The 21790-nt window shown below is 37.2% G+C and overlaps 1 protein-coding gene across 2 annotated transcripts in view; it reads right to left on the bottom strand.

The window, feature by feature from the left end:
- Nucleotides 1–21790, bottom strand: part of pias1a (protein inhibitor of activated STAT, 1a) — a 48613-nt gene that overhangs the window by 5042 nt on the left and 21781 nt on the right. For both annotated transcript variants that reach the window (XM_081348364.1, XM_081348365.1), the window contains exons 3-9: nucleotides 5676–5760; nucleotides 5469–5516; nucleotides 5266–5356; nucleotides 4916–5050; nucleotides 3713–3818; nucleotides 1031–1104; nucleotides 138–298 (exon numbers count right to left, since the gene is read on the bottom strand). In XM_081348364.1, coding sequence (XP_081204490.1) covers nucleotides 138–298; nucleotides 1031–1104; nucleotides 3713–3818; nucleotides 4916–5050; nucleotides 5266–5356; nucleotides 5469–5516; nucleotides 5676–5760 — 700 coding nt within the window. The remainder of the gene's footprint in view (nucleotides 1–137; nucleotides 299–1030; nucleotides 1105–3712; nucleotides 3819–4915; nucleotides 5051–5265; nucleotides 5357–5468; nucleotides 5517–5675; nucleotides 5761–21790) is intronic.

The raw sequence follows: 21790 nt of genomic DNA, 5'->3' as shown, positions 1-21790 counted from the left end.
AATAAAGGTGCGAGTTCATACATTCTACACTAAAACCTTATTACTGCATTCAATGGTCAAATGTAACATTTATGCATTATGTCCTTATTATCAAATACATTTCATGTGCAGTTTTGTTCTATTATGGTTGTGCATACCCATCAATGATGAGATGTTCATAGGGTGCTTTTTTGTCACAGACAGGACACACCCATGTGGGCTTCTTTTCATTCATCTGGATGTAGAGCGTAGCATCAAAACACTGCAGGTGTGAACACGTCAACGCCCGACACGGAATCATTAGCCGCATCTTTCCCAGCTGTGTAACACAGGCAAAAGCACAGACAATCATAGAGAAATTAACACACACGGACATAATGCATGGAAACAATCCAGGCAAACACACACACACACACACACACACACACACACACACACACACACACACACACACACACACACACACACACACACACACACACACACACACACACACACACACACACACACACACACACACACACACACACACACACACACACACACACACACACACACACACACACACACACAGAGGTTTGGAGATGGACCAAAGAATGAAAATAACAAGAAGTGAAACATGAACAAAACTTATATAATCACAACAATATACAACTGACATTAAACAGTATAACTGTTTTAGACAGATTTATGAGTCATAATGTACAGAACATTCTGAATCTGATTTCACTTTAAGTTTAAAATCAAAAACATCTGTATTTGCTTTGTGTGATCTTTAACTACTTTGAAACATTAGAATCCTAAACAATAACGTATTTTCTAACTTTGGTTCTCATATGGTCTTTGTAAGGTCCTGTAGCCGACTGCAACAAACCTGTTAAGCAAAGATTAGTGATCATTCATTTCGAATTGTAATTAAGGGTTTTCTTTGCTTTAAAGGTTTGTTGCAGCCGGTCCCTGGGCTTAAACTAACATTTATATATTCAAAAATATACATTACCGGATGTGTGTGTTTGTTTGATTTTGATGAGTGATCTGATAAAATGCTTACCGGGCATAATAATGAAACTCTTAAGCTGGTGGTTGCAATTTCACTGTCAGGGTCTGCCGTTAACTTTTCCTTTACTGCAGGACATGAGCAAAAGCACACATTAGCAGCACAAAACCCACAAAGATCTTTACAACTGCACTGCCATTAATACATATCTGTGAGTTATTAATACAACTGGAGGAATATGGTCACATTTCACCTGACTATAATCAGTGTTGGGGTAACACATTACAAGTTATGTGAGTTACATAATCAGAATACGTTTAAGCGGTGAGTAAAGTAACTCATTACTTTTAAATTTACAACAAACTAAGTAATATAAGTTATTTTGTTTTCCCATATTGACTGGCAGCTCTCCTGACCCCATGTTGACAGAAATTGTAAGTAAGGTGCAGAGGCGTTGTGTGCGCTGTGTAAACATGACGGTTATTGTAGTTCTAGACTAAATGTGAGCATTTACTCATCTCACTTGCACAAAAAAAATCAGTATTCAGATTCAGTATTCCTCAAAATAAATAAAAACAGTGAAATGCAAACTCAGAATATGAAGCAAACCTGCAATAATTAAATGTTAAATAATACAAATATCCTTTTGCCCGGTGTCACAGACAAGGCTTAAGCCTAGTCCCAGACTAAAATGCATGTTTGAGCTGTTTTAACTGAAAGCAACGTTCGCTGTCATATTTTAAAATATGTCAGTGCCATTGTTTTGTCTCAAGATGCACACCAGTAATGTTTTTTTTTTTTTTTTCCTAAGGCATGTTTATAAAAGCTACTTAAATGTCCTAATTTAACTAAGGCCTAATCCTGGCTTAATCTAAACCCTGTCTGTGAAACTAGGCCTTTATGTATTTAATCTCACTTTATTAACCAATGTCTTTGCTGCTGACCTTCGATGATCTAATTCAACCATATAAGCAAAACATTTTTTTGTTTAAGTAAGTGTTGAACTTTCTTCTCTACATTTCAGAATGACAGCACAGCTGAAAGGTTTGTTTGAACTGCGCCCTCTACTATAAAGGCGTGAATTTGCATTTCCTTATTAATTTCACTTTTGGTGTGAAAGGGACTTTACATTTACATTAAATAAAAAAACAAACAAACAAGCCAATCCCAGGTGAGAAAAACTAATGCAAAAGTAACGTTTAACATTATTCGGTAACACTTTATTTTACAGTGTCCTTGTTACATGTACTTACCATAGTATTAACAGTAAATTATGCATAACTACATCCAACTAACCCTCAACCAAATCATAATCCTACCCTAACCCTATAGTAAGTGTATTTAGTTGCTTAATGTTACTCAGTACATAAATATATAATTACACTGTAACAATGACACCTTAAAATAAAGTGTAACCCATTATTCTTCCATAAAAAGTAACTAAGTAATGCAATTAGTTAATTTTTTAAGGGAGTAACAGAATATTGTAACACATTACTTTTAAAAGTAACTTTCCCCAATGCTGGCTATAATAAAGGACCAAACACTTCAAATTAATACATCAAATTAATACATACATTACCACTCAGAAGGTTGTGATTAGTAAGATTTGTATTTCTTTTTGAATAAAATTAATACCTTTATTCAGCCAGGATGCAATTGATTCATTAAAAGTGTCAGTAAAGACGTTCATAATGTTACAAAACATTTCTATTTCAAATAAATGTTGTTCTATTTAACTTTCTATTCATCAAAGAATCCTGAAAAAGAAATTACCACAAAATATTAAGCAGCTGTTTTCAACATTGATAATAATGAGAAATGTTTCTTGAGCACCAGATCTGCATATTAGAATGATTTTTGAAGGATCATGTGACACTGAAGACTGGAGTAATGATGCTGAAAACAAATGTTAGTGCTTCAGAATTTGTTTGAACTGCCTTAGGCTGGTGTGCGGTGTGAGGAAGAGACAAGAGGACACAGAGACTATTTCTATTTATTTAACTAGCACTAAAAAACAGAGCGGTTCAGTCGTTTAAGTCCTCATTTAGCAACTTGTACGCAAATTAAACACAGAGGCTTCATAATTGACATTTGAGGCAATTAGGTTTTAGAACTAAACGAGAAAACGTCAATTAATGTTAAACACAGACCTAAAGTACAGTTAAAGATTTTGGGCCGCGTTTTTTTAAATCAAAAATACAGTAAAAACTGTAATATTGTGAAACATTATTACAATTTAAAACAATTGTTTTCTATTTTAATACATTTTAAAATGTAAATTCCTGTGATGGCAAAGCAGCCATTACAGTCTTCAGTGTCACATGATACTTCAGAAATCATTGTAATATGCTGATTTTGTGCTCAAGAAACATTTTATATTATTATCACAGTTTAAAACAGTTGTGCTGCTTAATTTTTTTGGTTAATGTTTTTTTTCAGGATTCTTTAATGAACAGAAAGTTCAAAAGAAAAGCATTTCTTTAAAAATAGAAATCTTTTGTAAAAATGTAAAAGTCTTGACTTCACTTTTGATCAATTTAATGCATCCTTGCTGAATAAAAGTATTAAATTCTTTAACAAAAAAACAAAACAAAAACAACAACAAAAATCAAAAACTACTGTTCTAAAATCCCAATGGAAACTCCAGAAGGAACCCAGGGCTCATAAATGTAACTTTTCTTTTAGGACAACAAACTGAACAGCTCTATTCCTGTGGAGAAAGTGTATGCTTACTGAGTGCTCTGGAGTGATCTGGGTTTCTGATGCCTTTAGCCCGTAGCCTCTGCAACAGCAGTGTGGATGACAGCTGCTTGACCAGGTACACTGCCATAGAATAACTCTGAAAAAGAAAAACAATCCAACCGTGGATACGTTACTAGAGACAAAGTGACATCCCGTAACATCCCAATGAGACAATGTGATGCTAGAACTAGGATATAACAGAGTGGGAAGTAGGTTTACTTCCAGGCATAATTTATTGATATTTTCAGGTCAGATCTTACATCATCGTTCTATCAGTGCCATATGAACAGGTTCTATAATAAAGCGCCTTTCAGATTCAGTGAGAGGGTACAGCTCATATAATTTTCATGACTCCTGAGAAAGAGTGAAAAATTTAAGGAATCTACCACAGAGAACGCTAGGATTGCTTATTGCTTGCCGAGGCAAGTTATACGATAAGAAATGACATAATTCATGAAGCTGAATATTACTAGTAGGTGCAGTGATGTTTTGTGCGTGAGAAGATTAATGTGTTAGCTTATAAGATATAGGGATCTGTGGACAAATTAATGAACTCCTGTCTGCCTGCAGTAGTCTCAGAAGTAAACAGTGGCCCATTTTATCAAAATCTAGATTATTTTTCTTAATATGTATTAACTGCTAATGAACATGAGCAGTCATTCATCACAAATGCATTTCCTGAACATATAAAAAGTAGATGAGCATTCACAAAGATCACAAAGTATTTCAGATAAATAAATCTGCAGGGAAATATATACATTTAGTGTAGAGCACAAAACCCAGAATAGACAAAGCTTTTAAATGAATATAAAGCTCAAGTTTAATGTTTCTGTTTGATGTCCTATCCATCAATATTCAACAAAAGGTCTTGTTTGTCTGAAAAAAGACTGAAACAAGGGCAAGTTTATTTTGATATTGGTTATTTTTAGCTATCCCTCAACTCGTCATTCAGAGAAAACACTAAAATACTGCATACATGCCGACCTTTTCACATAAACTGCATAAAGCCAATGCTATAATTGGCCATCATGTGACTGCAAATGGCTGCAAGACACGTATGAGGTGCTAAAAATACATTTTCATTTCAACTAGAGTTCCTGTAATGGGCTGAGGTGAGGGAAAAAAACATTTGAAAACAAATTTCTGGTATTCACGAATTGGGACGTGGGGGGATGGGGATTTTTTTTAACCTACCCGTCCAATTTCTGACGTCCAGGACACTACAATGGTGTTGGGAACAGTTGTGGACAGTCTGACCAGTGAGGTAATGTTGATGGGTCTGCTGGGCCTCTTTGGTTCCACGCCATTTTTGGTAGGAGGCAGATATCCCTGGTGAAAAACAATAGGATGACAATAAATGAAAAATGAATGATTTATTTATTTTTTTTACGTTAAAATTCAAACAAACAGCATTGTGAAAATGTAATTTAGTGTAGAGGTCAACAGTTTGGACAATTTCATCATTCTTTAAAAAAGCTAAAGAGACCATGTGTCTCAGTTTAGAGTGATGGATAGATAGACAAATGGACTGTAGTTTAACTTACTGGGAGATTACACGGTTTCCCATTGACTTTAACACAAAGATTAGGGGGAAAGTGGTCCTCCTGGGGGCAGCTTGTCTCTGATAGACAAAACCTGGATAACGTGCATATTTATAATATAAGCAGAAAATATCAGGCTAGTGCTCCGAATCTTTACATCATATTTATGTGAAACATTTCAGTGCATTAAAACATGAATGGCTTACCGTAACTGTACTTGCACAGTAAAGTCACATTTGGGCCCCGATATGTCCCTGCAAAAAGAGAAAGTAAAAACTACTACTTTGAGATAACAATTGAATCCCATCACACAAGCAGTGCCTTATAAAAACTCCTCTTCTTATTTAGGGATTTTGCTGTGTTACACCAATATATAATTTCTGAAAGAAATATAATGAAAAAAAATTACTCACATTGAGCTGCTGACTTGTTGGACTTGCTGTGGCGTCAATGCAAATGCAAAACATGTTTCCTGAAACCTCTGACTGTTATCTGAAGCTGTAAAGACAGAGAGAACGAGATCCAGAGATGAAAAATAACTACACTGAAACAACAGTCCACATGCAATTCTTTCTGTAAATAATTCCCCAACTATATTATACATGACTTTGAGATGAGAAACCATTTCATTCAAGGTTTGTGGGCTATGAAAAAGCTCAGAACAAGTTCAAATGTGCAAAGTATCTAATAATTTAGATCAAGTATTTTTAATGTTTCATTTTCAATAGCCAAGCGAGATTCTTATCCGCATAATTCCACCCATATGTGAGGGGGCTACAATCAAAGCAAAGAGTAATGGTACAGTCTTCTCCTCCCACTCTGACCCATGTCCAGCTTAAATAACATCAATATTTCTTCAAAACAATCTTTTCTGGGAATGTTCATATTATTCCTGCTCAGTTCATTTCAATTGTCATCAAAGGAAGAGACTCAAGCTGTTTTTTTTCCAAAGGTTCAAGGACAAGATAAACAATGTGTCAGAAACCATTATGGTTACAGTCGACAATCTAAAACAGTTGCTTTGACGGACGGTATATTTGAAAACTAACCACCCTGCTGAAAAATCACCAGCATAAGGTGTGTTTTGGATGATGGTATCCAGCATGGGACCAGCTACACCAACTCAGTCATTCAAGCTTGTTTATGCTGCATTTTTCAGCAGGTTACAGATTATGTGAGGATTGCTGTTATTGATTGAAAACATTTGTTGTTGCGCTACCAGATTCAGCCAGCAACAAGTCATGCAAAATTAATTTGGGACTATGGTGTTAATAAAAGATTGTAATAAAAACCGACTGCAAATCACAGATCAGCATCTGTTTGATAAAGGTGAAATACCAAGTCCAGTTGATTTTTCTTACTTTTGTCCCACTGTTTTTAGTTAATTTTGTGCTAGTTTTTAGTTGACATTCAATTCTAGTAGGTGGGGGTACCTAACCTTAATGCTGTTTTCCAACACTCATAAAATGAGGAAAAAAAGACTGCAACAACAAAGTGTGTGGCTACTACTGCCACACAAAATCTGAGGATTGTCTGAGGAGATGACAAATGAAAGCGACTCTTTGGTTCGCACCAAAAAAAAAAAAGTTAGCTCGCCAGTTTATTGAATTCCGTAAAAGATACTCCAGCCTGCAGGACGTGCTGATCAACATGAAGTTTTTTATTTTATTTTTTACAATTATGTTAACAAACTGTCTGTTTCCCAACACACCTATTTGGAGTTTGAGTCATTGACCAAAAAGGAGAAAACACAACATAAAGTTAAAGATGAATTTGACTGATAGCATTTTTTTTTCTTTTAAAACTTTTATAGATATCGTAATAACAATGTTATCATGAATTCTTCTGGGCACGATGATCATCTAGTGAAAATCTGATATTGTGACCGCCCTATTTTAAACGAAGTTCCTGCCAGAACTGGTGAACATCAGGAAAGCGTATCATATAACAAAAGAAGGACTGTCTGCAACTCATACTGTCGTTCAGTCACACATACTCAGATGAACACTTATCCACTCGCAACATTAAATAAAATGTACAAAATATTCTGTACAATTTATCACACTATGCTTATAAATCTCTCGTTATGCTATATTATCATCAAAAATGGGATTCAATCTTTTTTGTCAACTTGTTTTCTATCAATTAGGACATGTTTTGTATTTATTTTTAAAACTGACTGATTGTTTGAAAATGACTATCCATTGAAAATGAATGGGGGAGATCAAAAATAAGAGAAACATTTCTTATTTTCATTCCTAGACATTCATAGGCTTCAGGAGCATGTTCATCATTCATGTTCATGTTCACATATTTACATGTGTGTTTGCAAAGATAAAGGCCTCGGACCTGTGCATGCGTGGATACACGCACACCCGTGCTACCGCACCCACGCACACACACACACGCACATTAATTTGCACAAGCAAATTATTTTCAGTATTACAGGCTTTCTTTTTCACAGAGGTGAACATTATCTTCAGATCAATGAGGCTCAGATCAATGAGGCCTACGATCAATCAGTTTCAAAAATAAATACAAAACCTGCCCTAATTGAAAGAAAACAAGTTGACAAAAAGTTTGAATTCAATATCTGGTGATAAAAAAGCATAACAAGAGATTTATGAGCCATTTTTGACTGGGACTTTGTTTCATTTTGAACAAAATAAAAGCATTTCAAAACAAACTTCCTGGTTAAACATTAAAGCACACTCCTGTAATAAACAGTGCAATTTCTATATTTTGTAGAATATTGACAAATTCATCCACAAATAATGCATTTTTCACTGAGGTGCATAAGCTCAGATAAAGGAGGCCTACGATCAATCAGTTCCAAAAAAGAAATGCAAAACCAGTCCTAAATGAAAGAAAACAAAAACAAAAAGATTTAATCCAATATTTGGTGATAATATAGCATAACAAACAAAGTCATTTTTTAAAAGGCTGGTCATATTTGACCAGACACACATAGGGCCCTATTTTAACGACCTGAAACTCAAGTATCAAGTGCGAAACGCAAGTATTTGTGGGCGGATCTCAAATGGGTTGGTCTGAAGTAGCTACATTACTCATAGGTGTGGTTTGGGCGTAACGTGAAAAACCAATCAGAGCATCATCCCACCCAAATAAGCTTAGTTTAAACAGGCGTATAATAATTTTGGTAAATGTGTAAGCTAGATTTATGCCTATTTTTTCACATCTTCATGGACACCACAATGATTTCCCTCATGTGGAATATTTAGGGCCCAAGCCCTGAAAGGGCGAAGGCCCTATTGTTTCCGTAAGGATTATTATTTTTTAGGGCCCAAGCCCTGAAAGGGCGAAGGCCCTATTGTTTTCGTAAGGATTATTTTTTTTTTCTTCATTATTTTTTTTTTTGCCTTTTTGCCACTTTTGGGGCCCTTAACATGCTCAAAAACTCTTGAAATTTTGCACACACGTCAGAACCTGCGGCCATCAGGGCAGGGCTGAAGCTGGTACTGGGGCGTGGCAGGGGGGCTCGACAGCGCCCCCTGGAATGGGGTCCGAAAACTTGGTCCATAAATCAAACACGCTTACATGTAATTATATGAAACTCAGTACACATATAGATCTCATCGGGCCGAACAACTTTCGTGCTCTAAGTTTTACAAAAGCCCAACAGGAAGTCGGTTATTATACGTTGTTTGGAAAACGCATACAATGGAATGTGAAATACTCCTCCTAGGGATTTCATCCGATCGCCACCAAACTCGGTGAGAATAAAGTCAAGACATTGAGGATGAATTCTTGCGAACGGATTTTTGATATCTCGAACGGTTTGGCCGTGGCGAGGAAACGAATTTATGGCGAATAATGGGACACAGGAAGTGTGTTATAACTTCTGCATACATTAACTGATCTTGATGAAACTTCAGCAGTGTGTTCGTTGTAAGAGGCCGATCACATGGATGTGACTATTGTGAGTCAAAGTTATAGCGCCACCAACTGGCAGCAGGAAGTGTGTCACTTTCAAAATGCTTTGAAGTCACCCTCTTAATTTTACCCGATTTGCTTCAAACTTTCTGTGTATAATGTAAACACAGGGCAGATGTAGACCTGTGAAAGGATTATTGATATCTTAGATACTGTTGCCGTGGCAACGCATCAAGTTTTAATATTCTTTTCGGATGCGTTTGAGACTCTTAACATGCTTGAAATTGGATGAAACTCGACAGACACATAACACTTATTAGCCAGTAGACATGTGAAAAGTTTCAGAAACGGGCGTGGCAGGGGGCTCAACAGCGCCCTCTTGAACAGGGTCTGAAAACTTGGTCCATATATCAAATACGCTTGCATGAATTAATATGAAACTCGGTACACATATAGATCTCGTCGGGCCGAACAACTTTCCCTCTGTCAAGTTTCACGCCAGCCCAACAGGAAGTCAGCTATTATGGGTTGTTTGGAAAACGCTTGCTGTGGAATGTGATGTACTCCTCCTAGAGAATTCATTCAATCACCTCCAAACTCAGTCAGCATGAAGTAAAGACATTGAGGATGCTAAATTGCGGACGGATTTTTGATATCTTGAACGGTTTGGCCGTGGTGAGGAAACGAATTTATGGCGAGAAAAGAGAGACACGAAGTGTTATAACTTCTGCATACATCAACTGATCTTGATGAAACTTCAGCAGTGTGTTCGTGGTAAGAGGCCGATCAGATGGATGTGACTATTGTGAGTCAAAGTTATAGCGCCACCAACTGGCAGCAGGAAATGTGTCACTTTCAACATACTTTTGACAAAAGTGGGGGGGTTAGTTTTAAATACAGTAAAAAAAAAAATGTTTTTATATTGTTCTCATCAAGCCGGACAACTTTCTAATTTACATTCATTAGCTCAGAGCAAAAGGAAGTCAGATATTTTGGTCTGAATGTGGATTTTTTTGCAAAATCAGCCTATGAATTTTTAGCCACTCCTCTTAAACTATTTATTTTATTCCCACCAAACTTTTTCAACATGATGAAAATACATTAAATATGCTAAATTGTGAACGGATAATAAATATCTCAAACGGTTTTGCTATGGCGAGGGATTAAAGTAATGTCCAAAAAGGAAAAACTAAAAGCCTCAAATTTTCTAAAAATGTAATTATATACCATTTATTTCTATATAAAAGTATACAAACATCACAACTAAACATTTTTTTTTTTTTTTTTCAATTTAAGAATGAATTTTAAGTTTAAAAACTGCCAGAATGGTTGTTTAGTCTAAACAATACATAAATAAAGTCAAACATAGTGCTATACTGCCCTCTTGTGTTCAAAATCAGGTAGGCCTATTATATCTATATAAAAATATACTAGGTATGTGACGGTGAGAATATTTTACCACCGGTTAACTGACGTGTGACACCGCTGGGGGCTTTTTAATCGCTAACTTAAAAACGAAAGTAAAATATGTTCGTCCGCACTGACATTTATATTGGTTGAGCGAGCGTTTCAAATGAATTCCTATGGAAGTAGGAATTAACTGAAAAACGTTCACTCTGTTCTGCTCGTTCCTCGCCGTGGACGCGCACCATTATGAATGCCCGTGCACCCATGAGCATTTTAGTTTCATTTTAAAATTAGCGCCTTTCGGGGGGTGGATTGCTTGAAATTATTTTACAAAAGCACCATTTTGTGTTTTATTGCAACTGTACACAAATATAAGTTAACACTTTGCAGTTTGAATGTCGTCCTGTATAATGACGGAGTATGTTTTTATGTGTCTACTGTTCAATCGCGCCCACGCCACACACACACACACACACACACACACACACACACACACACACACGGTTTACTATCTTTGTGGGTACTCTCCATGGACTTAATGGTTTTTATACTGAACAAACTGTATATTCTATCTCCTCACACTAACCCTACCCCTAAACCTACCTATCCCATAAAACTTTCTGCATTTTTACATTTCCAAAAAAACTCATTCTGTATGATTTATAATCTTGTTTACCCATGGGGACTTCTATTTAGGTCCCCACTGTGACACGAGTCCCCATGAGTCTGTGTGCATTCAGGTTAAAGTCCCCACCGGGATAGAAAAACATGAACACACACACACACACACACACTCCAGCATTACAATCTTGACATCACAGCCTGTTCATTATAGCCTTAATAAAATATAATAATAAAATAGTCAACCTAACATATAAAAATTACACTGCTCTAAATAGTCAGTAGTACAATTCGTACATTCACAGTAAGCACCGCTCGCTCCACTGTGATGTTTCCAAGCAAATTTTTGCGCATGTGAAGAGGATGATTTTTTCCATCAATATTGGAACACGAGTGAAGAACAAAGCCTATAATAAAGAATAGTTTAGCATCCAAATACATCGCAAATGTTGAAACATTTTGATTCTGATGAGAGGGTTACGTGAGCCCAACACTTCTTACTTTCATTTTTACTTTTACATTAAATTTAAAGGATTTGTTGTGGAATATTTTGAGTGTATCATAAAATCTGAATAATAAAAAAAAAAAATAATAATAAAAAAAAAATGAATGAATGAATGAATAAATAAATATATATATATATATGTGTATGTATGTATGTATGTATATATATATATATATATATATATATATATATATATATATATATATATATATATATATATATATATATATATGTATGTATGTATATATATATATATATATATATATATATATATGTATGTATATATATATATATATATATATATATATATATATATATATATATATATATATATATATATATATATATAGCTGCGAGCAGCGATGAAGGGCCAAAGCCGGCGGCACCGCCACCCTAAAGGCACCGGGGTTGCGGTGCCACCGGCTTGGGCCCGTAATCGCTGCTCGCAGCTATATTCTTTTTTTTTCTTTTTCTTCATTATTTTTTTTTTTTGCCTTTTTGCCACTTTTGGGGCCCTTAACATGCTCAAAAACTCTTGAAATTTTGCACACACGTCAGAACCTGCGGCCATCAGGGCCGGGCTGAAGCTGGTACCGGGGCGTGGCAGGGGGGCTCGACAGCGCCCCCTGGAATGGGGTCCGAAAACTTGGTCCATAAATCAAACACGCTTGCATGTAATAATATGAAACTCAGTACACATATAGATCTCATCGGGCCGAACAACTTTCGTGCTCTAAGTTTTACAAAAGCTCAACAGGAAGTCGGTTATTATATGTTGTTTGGAAAACGCATACAATGGAATGTGAAATACTCCTCCTAGGGATTTCATCCGATCGCCACCAAACTCGGTGAGAATAAAGTCAAGACATTGAGGATGAATTCTTGCGAACAGATTTTTGATATCTCGAACGGTTTGGCCGTGGCGAGGAAACGAATTTATGGCGAATAATGGGACACAGGAAGTGTGTTATAATTTCTGCATACATTATCTGATCTTGCTGAAACTTCAGCAGTGTATTCGTTGTAAGAGGCCGATCACATGGATGTGACCTTTGTGAGTCAAAGTTATAGCGCCACCAACTGGCAACAGGAAGTGTGTCACTTTCAAAATGCTTTGAAATCACTTTCTTATTTTTACCCGATTTGCTTAAAACTTTATGTGTATAATGTAGACACACGGCAGATGTAGACCTGTGAAAGGATTTTTGATATCTTTAATACTGTTGCCATGGCAACGCTTCAAACTTTAATATTCTTTTTTGATGCTTTTGAGACTCTTAACATACTTGAAATTGCATGAAACTCGACAGACACATCACATTTATAAGCCCGTAGACATGTGCAAAGTTTCAGAAACGGGCGTGGTGAGGGGCTCAGTAGCGCCACCTTTAGTCATAAGTGGGGGGGTTAGTTTTATCAACAGCAACAAAACTTGGTATGTGTATTGTTCTCATCAAGACGGACAACTTTCTAATTTACATTAACCATCTCTGACCAACAGGAAGAGAGATATTTTGGTTTGAATGTGGATTTTCTGAAGAATTTTCTCTCCCTCTCTCTGTGTCTATGTGTGTGTGAGGGGAGGGGGGGAGGTATTTGACTATTGCTTTTATATTGTTAATCAAGGTTTCAGGGGCTTTTGGGGTCCTTAACGTGCTCAAAAACTCTTGAAACTTTACACACATGTCAGAACCCACGGCCATCAGGGCCGGGCTGAAGCTGGTACCCGGGCGTGGCTGGGGGGCTCAACAGCGCCCCCTTGAACGGGGTTCTAAAACTTGGTCCATATATCAAACATGCTTGCATGAATTAATATGAAACTCGGTACACATATAGATCTCATCGTGCCGAACAACTTTCCCCTGGTCAAGTTTTACGCCAGCCCAACAGGAAGTCGGCTATTATGGGTTGTTTGGAAAACACTTGCTGTGGAATGTGAAATACTCCTCCTAGAAAATTCACCGTGTCCCCTCTAAACTCGGTGTGCATGTAGTCAAGACTTTGAGGATGCTAAATTGCGGACGGATTTTTGATATCTCGAACGGTTTGGCCGTGGCGAGGAATCGAATTTATGGCGAGAAAAGAGAAACGCGAAGTGGAATAACTTCTGCATACATTAACTGATCTTGATGAAACTTCAGCAGTGTGTTCGTGGTAAGAGGCCGATCAGATGGATGTAGCTATTGTGATTCAAAGTTATAGCGCCACTAACTGGCAGCAGGAAGTGTGTCACTTTCAACATGCTTTTGACAAAAGTGGGGGGGTTAGTTTTAACTACAGTAAAAAAAACTCAGTTCATATATTGATCTCATCGACCCGGACAACTTTCTAATTTAAAGTCATTAGCTCTGACCATCAGGAAGTCAGATATTTTGGTCTGAATGTGGATTTTTTTGCAAAATCAGCCTCTGAATTTTTAGCCACCTTTATCTAAGTGGTTTATTTTATTCCCACCAAACTTTTTCAACATGATAAAAATATATTAATGATGCTAAATTGTGAACGGATAATAAATATCTCAAACGGTTTTGCAATGGCGAGGGATTAAAGTATTGTCTAAAAAGGAAACACTAAAAGGTTCAAATATTCTAAAAATTTAATTATAAACCATTTATTACTATATAAAAGTATACAAATATCAGAACTTAACTCATTTTATTCTTTTTTTTTTTCAATTTAAGAATGAAGTTTAAGTTTAAAAACTGCCAGAATGGTTGTTTAGTCTAAACCAGTGGTTCTCAATTCCAGTCCTCGTGACCCACTGCTCTGCACATTTTGTATGTCTCCCTTATTTAACACACCTGAACCAGATCATCAGGTCATTAGGAGAGAGTCCATGAACTGAAATAAGTGTGTCAGATAAGAGAGACATACAAAATGTGCAGAGCAGTGGGTCACGAGGACTGGAATTGAGAACCACTGGTCTAAACTATAAATAAATAAAGTCAAACATAGTGCTATACTGCCCTCTTGTGTTCAAAATCAGGTAGGCCTATTATATCTATATAAAAATATACTAGGTATGTGACGGTAAGAATATTTTACCACCGGTTAACTGACGTGTGACACCGCTGGGGGCTTTTTAATCGCTAACTTAAAAACGAAAGTAAAATATGTTCGTCCGCACGGACATTGATAATGGTGCGGAGCAGAGCGAGCATTTTCAATAAATTCCTATGGAAGGAGGAATGACCTAAAAAACGTTGACTCTGTTCTGCTCGTTCCTCGCTGAGGACGCGCACCATTATGAATGCCTGTGCAGTCATGAGCATTTTAGTTTAATTTTCGGGGAGGATTGCTTGAATGTATTTAAAAAAAGCACAATGTTGTGTTTTATTGCTACTGTACAAAAATATAAGTTAACACTTTGAAGTTTGAATGATGTTCTGAACAAAATGACAGAGTATGTTTTTATGTGTCCACTGTTTAATCGCGCCCTCGTTTTAGAGATTCCCAAGTTATTTTTTCATTAAGTTTTTTCATTGTTCTAATCAGGTCAGGCAAGTAAAACTATCTGTGTCTTATCCATTACATTTTTATATAATATATATACACTACTGTTCAAAAATTTGGGGTCAGTAAGATTTTTAAGCGGTTTCTTCTGCTCACCAAGGCTGCATTTATTTGATTAAAAATACAAACAAAAACAGTAATATTGTAAAATAGTATTCCAATTTAAAACAGCTGCTTTCTATTTTAATATATTTTAAACTGTTATTTATTCCTGTGATCAAAGCTGAGTTTTCAGCATCATTACTCCAGTCGTCACTGTCACGTGATCCTTCAGAAATTATTCTAATATGATGATTGATGCTCAAGAAACATTCATTATTAATTTAAATGTCGAAAACAGTTGTGTACAGTCTTTGATGAATAGAAAGTTCAAAAGAACAGCATTTATCTGAAATCTAAAGCTTTTGTAACATTAAACACTACCGTTCAGAATATATATATATATATATATATATATACACATATATAAATACATATACATATATATATATATATATATATATATATATATATAGCTGCGAGCAGCGATGGAGGGCCTAAGCCGGCGGTACCGCCACCCCGGTGCCTTTAGGTAACTAAAGGCACCGGGGTTGCGGTGCCACCGGCTTGGGCCCGTAATCGCTGCTCGCAGCTATATTTTTCCTTGTAATTATGTATGGTTTGCAAAAATGGCAACTGCTGCATCTGTTTGTAGATAAGAGAAGCAAGTGTATGTGCGTTGTGCACACGCTACATTATGGCCAAGCATGCGCCCTTAAAATAGCATCTGAATAACGCGCCACTGACTTTAGACTAGGTTTTTCCTGGTCTGTGGTGGAATTGTTTTCTGAAACTGCAAAATAGTACCATGGAACATTTGCGCCGGAACACGCCTCCTTTTTTCGCTGAACCACCCCCGGGGGCTTAAGTTCGTTTCCTAATTTACCAACGTACGTCTGTCAAGGGAAAAGTCCGCTGTGCGTCGGGAGCAAAATAGCAATGATACATGCGTCAGTGTACAAAGTCAATTGCGCTGGGTGCAAGATAGGGCCCATAGGGGCCTGTTTAACCGAAGCTAATTTTGGTGGGTTTCTCCCATCCCCATACAATGTCACTTCTCTGTCTTTTACGGCACTGACGAGAACGTCGGCCTCCTCTGCGGTGAACCGCTCCTGGCGTGCGCCTGGCAAATCCGCCGTTATAATAGCAATCCGCCAAGCGTGCCTGCTTTTAAAGGGAATGTGAGATGACTGATTGGTTTATTTCACGTTACGCCCAAACCACACCTATGAGTAATGTACACGTAGCTACTTCAGACCAACCCATTTTAGATTTGCATCGGGCGCAAGAGTCATTTATCCCGCCGGTATAATAGCAACATCGCCCAAGATCCGCCCACAAAGTTCCTTGCGTTTCACGTTTGATACTTGCGTCTCAGATCGTTAAAATAGGGCCCATACGGTGTTAGAGGGTTTTCAACACAGCACAAGGGTTAACTGTCTCTTACACATTCACAAATGCAATTAAGAATGATCTTACGCAAGTGCTCTCATCCAGAGAAATCTTCCCTAAAATAACATTCGCTGCAACACACTGACACACACCCAGCAGAGCCAAACATTTGTAATGTCTCTAATTTAGTAATTTAAATGTCTCTAAGCACAGAAGTTGTTTTCCATGTAAAACTAACACAAGCCACACACTCATTTCCCTCTTGATCTTTCCTGCTCAGCCTGATTAATTCAACCATAGTGACATGACAAATATTTGATATTCTTAGAAATATAAATAGACAAATACAAGCAATGATGCAAAGCTTAATATTGTTTTTATACAACGGTTCTACTTCTCAAAATTGATAGGTTAAGCTGTGTTTCCAAGACTTCTGATACAGAGTACAACAGCACTGTAATGTTTATTTGCAATGTAACTGTTTGTATCACTCCACTTGTTTGTGTTTGCATCGTTCCAGTGGAATGGACTGTAATATTTATTCAGAATTTACATTAAAGGTGAATTTAGTAGTTTGGTGCCAATTTAAAAGGTTTTACACATTAAGAAATAAATAGTGTGTTTGTGAAGAGTTATCTGAATGGTGTAGACTTAAATGACAAGACTGTAGGCTACTCATGATAGTTTCTATAAAAAGTGTTTTAATTATATAAGCTGCAGGTCACGCCTCTTAATCCTCTCTCGTTCGCCATGCTGAAATGACGAGAGAATCCTCACACACACAGGCTGCCGGCTCTGTAGATGCCTTACAGTAGCGTAGTGTTGTTCAGTATTGTGAAGAATGAAAATTATACAACGGAACACACGTATTACCATGCTTTACCAGCGTAGACAATAGGAAAGTCAGCACCTCTGAGGCAGAAAAGGTCTGAAGCCAGAAGGGAGAAAGGGTGAACATCACTATGGCATATACAAGGTGATCTGATGACTGAGAAAATCCTGACCAAGTAGTGATGCCCAAGTTGCTTTGTTTTGGCTGGGAATTAATTCTGGTGTACACTGTACACTGCTCTCTAAAACTCACTAGTATCAGTGTAATTTACATAAAACTGATCATTCAATGATCGTCAATCATGTCAATAGATGGCAGCACCCAACACCATTTTGGTATTGGAATCCAATGTACACGAAGAACAGCGATGCAAACGCTAACTAAAGAACTACTGAATGCACCTTTAAAGGGTTAGTTCACCCAAAAATGAAAATTCTGTCATTAATTACTCACCCTTATGTCGTTCCAAACCCGAAAGACCTTCGTTCATCTTCGGAACACTTTTTGATGAAACTTTCTTTCTGAACCAGCCATAGGCATTGACGTAATTGCCACTTTCAAGGCTCAGAAAGGTAGTAAAGACATCATTAAAATAGTCCATGGGACTGTGGTGGTTCAACTTTAATTTTATGAAGCAATGAGAATACTTTTTGTGTGCAAAAAACAAAAACAAAAATAACGACTTCAGAAATTCAACAATTTCTTCTCTTCTGTGTCAGTCTGTGAAGCTGTTCACGTGAGCACCACGACACATGCGTGTGTTGCCGGGCCAATACAGAGCTGGCGTTCGGACATACAGTATAACCCGGAAGCGCTGCGCTGCTTTTTGTTTTTTAACACAAAAAGTATTCTCATCGCTTCATAACTAGAGTAATTAAGGTAATTCATAATTAAGGTTGAACCACAGTAGTCACATGGACTGTTTTAACCATGTCTTTACTACCTTTCTAGTGATTACGTTGCATTCTATGGGGGGTCAGAAAGCTCTCGGATTTCATCAAAAATATCTTAATTTGTGTTCCGAAGATGAACGAAGATCTTACAGGTTAGGAACGACATGAGGGGGAGTAATTAATGACATAATTTTCATTTTAGGGTGAACTAACCATTTAAGAAGTACAGCTCTCTTGCTCACATGATATTGCAAAAAGCTTAAAAGTAGTTTCGCTATCGTGATAATTCTAAACTAAGTGGAAATTACGGGAATGTGGGTCGGCATTAGGCACTTGCGATTCGTAAGTGTTCTCACGCTGTTATTTTGACGGCGGTTATCCTGTACACACACAGCTTCCACAATTATACAAAATGTCTTAATTTCCTGCTTCTCTGTGAACCTGTTTTTCAAGTTATTACCATTTTACTTTCTTGACACTTTGCTCTCCCCCTCCTGGCCACTTTCATTCTCCATTCGTTTTATTTTCTCCATTGCCTTCATTTGTTTTTTTCCTTCTCATACACGTACAATACATCATCCTGTTGACAGGTATATTGACTTGCTCTATTTCATCAGCATAGACCAAAAAGAAAGAGAGAGAGAGTTTTCTGAATAGGAGTGTGTGTGTGAGGCATCGTTATGGAGCTAATTACTTCCCATTTAACTCTGAATATTGACCAGCGCCATGCTGATGAAAGGCCAAACAGGTGTAGCTATACACCCACCTACCCATTTTCACAGGCCATACCGTTCCTGCTTTGCTTGTATTCAGTCTGTCACTTGTTCTCTGCTTCACCTTCATCAAATCTCTCGCTTTCCTTAACATGAAACAGCAGGGGTGCAATTAGACCAGGAGAATCGACTCGACGACACATAATTAGCCTGATCTCTATTCTCACAATCAACACTGTGGAGGTAAAAGACGAGAGAGCAAGAGAGAGAGAGAGAGACAGGAAGGAGGAGATACAGAGAAAATAACAGTGTTGAGATGGAGAGAAACAAAAGGAGATTGACGGGGAGAGGCGGACAGGGGTATATGAGAGAGAGCGAGAGAGCGAGAGAGCGAGAGAGCGAGAGCGAGAGAGAGAGAGAGAGAGAGAGAGAGAGAGAGAGCGAGAGAGAGAGAGAGAGAGAGAGAGAGAGAAAGAGAGAGAGCGAGAGAGAGAGAGAGAGCGAGAGAGAGAGAGAAAGAGAGAGAGCGAGAGAGAGAGAGCGAGAGAGAGAGCGAGAGAGAGAGAGAGAGAGAGAGAGAGAGAGAGAGAGAGAGAGAGAAAGCGCAGGCACTAGTTCCCTCCCCCATGTCTAATCTAAAAATAGCACAGCAGTCTTCATCATCTGATTTGCTTCAACAGTTGGATGAAAAGTGGACATGAAGGCCTGTGTGTTGCAGTTTGTTTCTGACAAACCTCCCTCTTCATCTGCATAGACCTAATTAAGACATAAATCCTGCTCTGTAACCATGTGCGAGGGGTAACAGAAAGAGGAGCCTTTTTCAGGATACGATTATAAACGTGTGCAATTAAGTGAAGCATTAGGTGAACAAAATGAAGCATAAAGACCCAAAGATACGCATGTGTTCTTGTACAGTATGACAAAAAGCCGTGTGTTTATCCTAACAATAACAACTCACACTTATTGTTATTTGTAGCTGAATTTACATTAGAAAGGGCTAAATAAGCATTTTGTTTTCTCTTCTTTCACAGGAGGGTGTCTTGTGGATTAGACTCTTCATTGTGTTGACTGCACGGCTGACTGTGTTGTGTGATTGATAGTGATGTCTGTGTGTTTTCCTTCTTCAGAGAGCTGGCTGAGTCATGCTTCTGGATACTGAGTTAAGTAATAGTTAGACTGACACTCACTGTGGCTGCGCAACTTGCCCTGGAATTGGTGCAAAATCAAACAAACAAACCAAAATGTCGTATCATGATGTGAATAATTTGATATTGCAGTTACAGTACCATGATAGTTATTTTTATTGGCAATCTAGCAAAACCTGTATATGAAATTACAGTGTGGCAATGCTTACAGTATATTTGTATAATCCAGTTCAGGAATGCACTAATATAAAAATTCTGGCAGACACTGATAAGCTGGTAATGGAATTGAATACAAATGAAAGGTGCTGCCTTTTATATATTGAATATATATATATTAATTCCCTGCACTAAAATTGATTAAAAGTGACATGTAAAGACATTTATCATGTTACAAAAGAATTCTATATGAAATAAATTTCCGTTTTGTGGTTTCCATTTATCAAATCATCCTGAACAAATTTATATATAAAAAATGTGTTCCACCAAAACTTTAAACTGTTTTCAACATTGATAATAATTAGAAATGGTTCTTGAGCCCCAGATCAGCATATTAAAATGATTTATGAAGGATCATGTGACACTGAAGACATGATGCTGAAAATTCAACTTTGCCATTACCAGAATAAATTACATTTTCCATTTAAAAAGAAAAGGGAAAAAAAGTGTTATTTTAAATCCTAATAATATTAAAACGAATGCAGCCTTGGTAAGCATAAGAGACAGATTTAAAAAAATAATAATAATCTTATAAGGCCCCAGACTTTTGAATGGTAGTGTAAGATTCATGCATGAGAACTCCTACAGTGAATCATGCGAAGGGGAAACAAGTGTACCACCATTGATTATACAATTAATATGATATGCATGCGTTTATTTTAGCATCTGTATCTGCATATCATACTGCTCATGACTTGTAGTGACTGTTTTATTCAGTCATGATCTGTATGGGCAGGTAAACACCCTAACCAAGCCAACGTCCACAAGACCCACCTGACTGTAAGCAGATCTGTTTACACGCACGACCCACTAATAGCACGCCTGAGATCAATTTAGGTATTCGTGTAAACACATTCATTGATGTTTTAAGTGAACGTAAACAGGAAGACTACTAAAAATAAAAATCAGACCCCTATATCCCATCACTACTTGAATATGTCCATTTGGCCAGAGAGTATAAATACAATACAGGAAGTGGTACGCATAGATTGAGTATTGTAGAATGCTAGTTAGAAGAAATTGTGAGGGTAACTGTGCTGTAGCTTTAGTGTGCCCACACACACAGTCCCATACGACGCCTCTGTAGATCATTCATTTTAATGAAAACACTGCTAGGATACTCTAAACCTGACATACACGCCAATGAAAATTCCTCTGTCTTTCTGCAGAACATGGAGACAGAAAGAGAAACACAAAGAAATGGAGAGACAGAGAGCGAAACAGAAAGGAAGGCTGTGTGCAGCTGTAACTAATACTTACTAATCTAAGCTATTAATCTGTTACTGTCTGCTAACATGCCTTCTTAGCTTCTGTAATATCATTTTGTTTGCGGTCATGCCGTTAAAGCTAAACTGAAC

Source organism: Scardinius erythrophthalmus (genome assembly GCF_964197995.2).
Source record: "Scardinius erythrophthalmus genome assembly, chromosome: 2".
NCBI classification, from domain to species: domain Eukaryota; kingdom Metazoa; phylum Chordata; class Actinopteri; order Cypriniformes; family Leuciscidae; genus Scardinius; species Scardinius erythrophthalmus.
The sequence above is the reverse complement of the archived record's forward strand: the minus strand, read 5'-3'. Positions and strand labels throughout refer to the sequence as shown.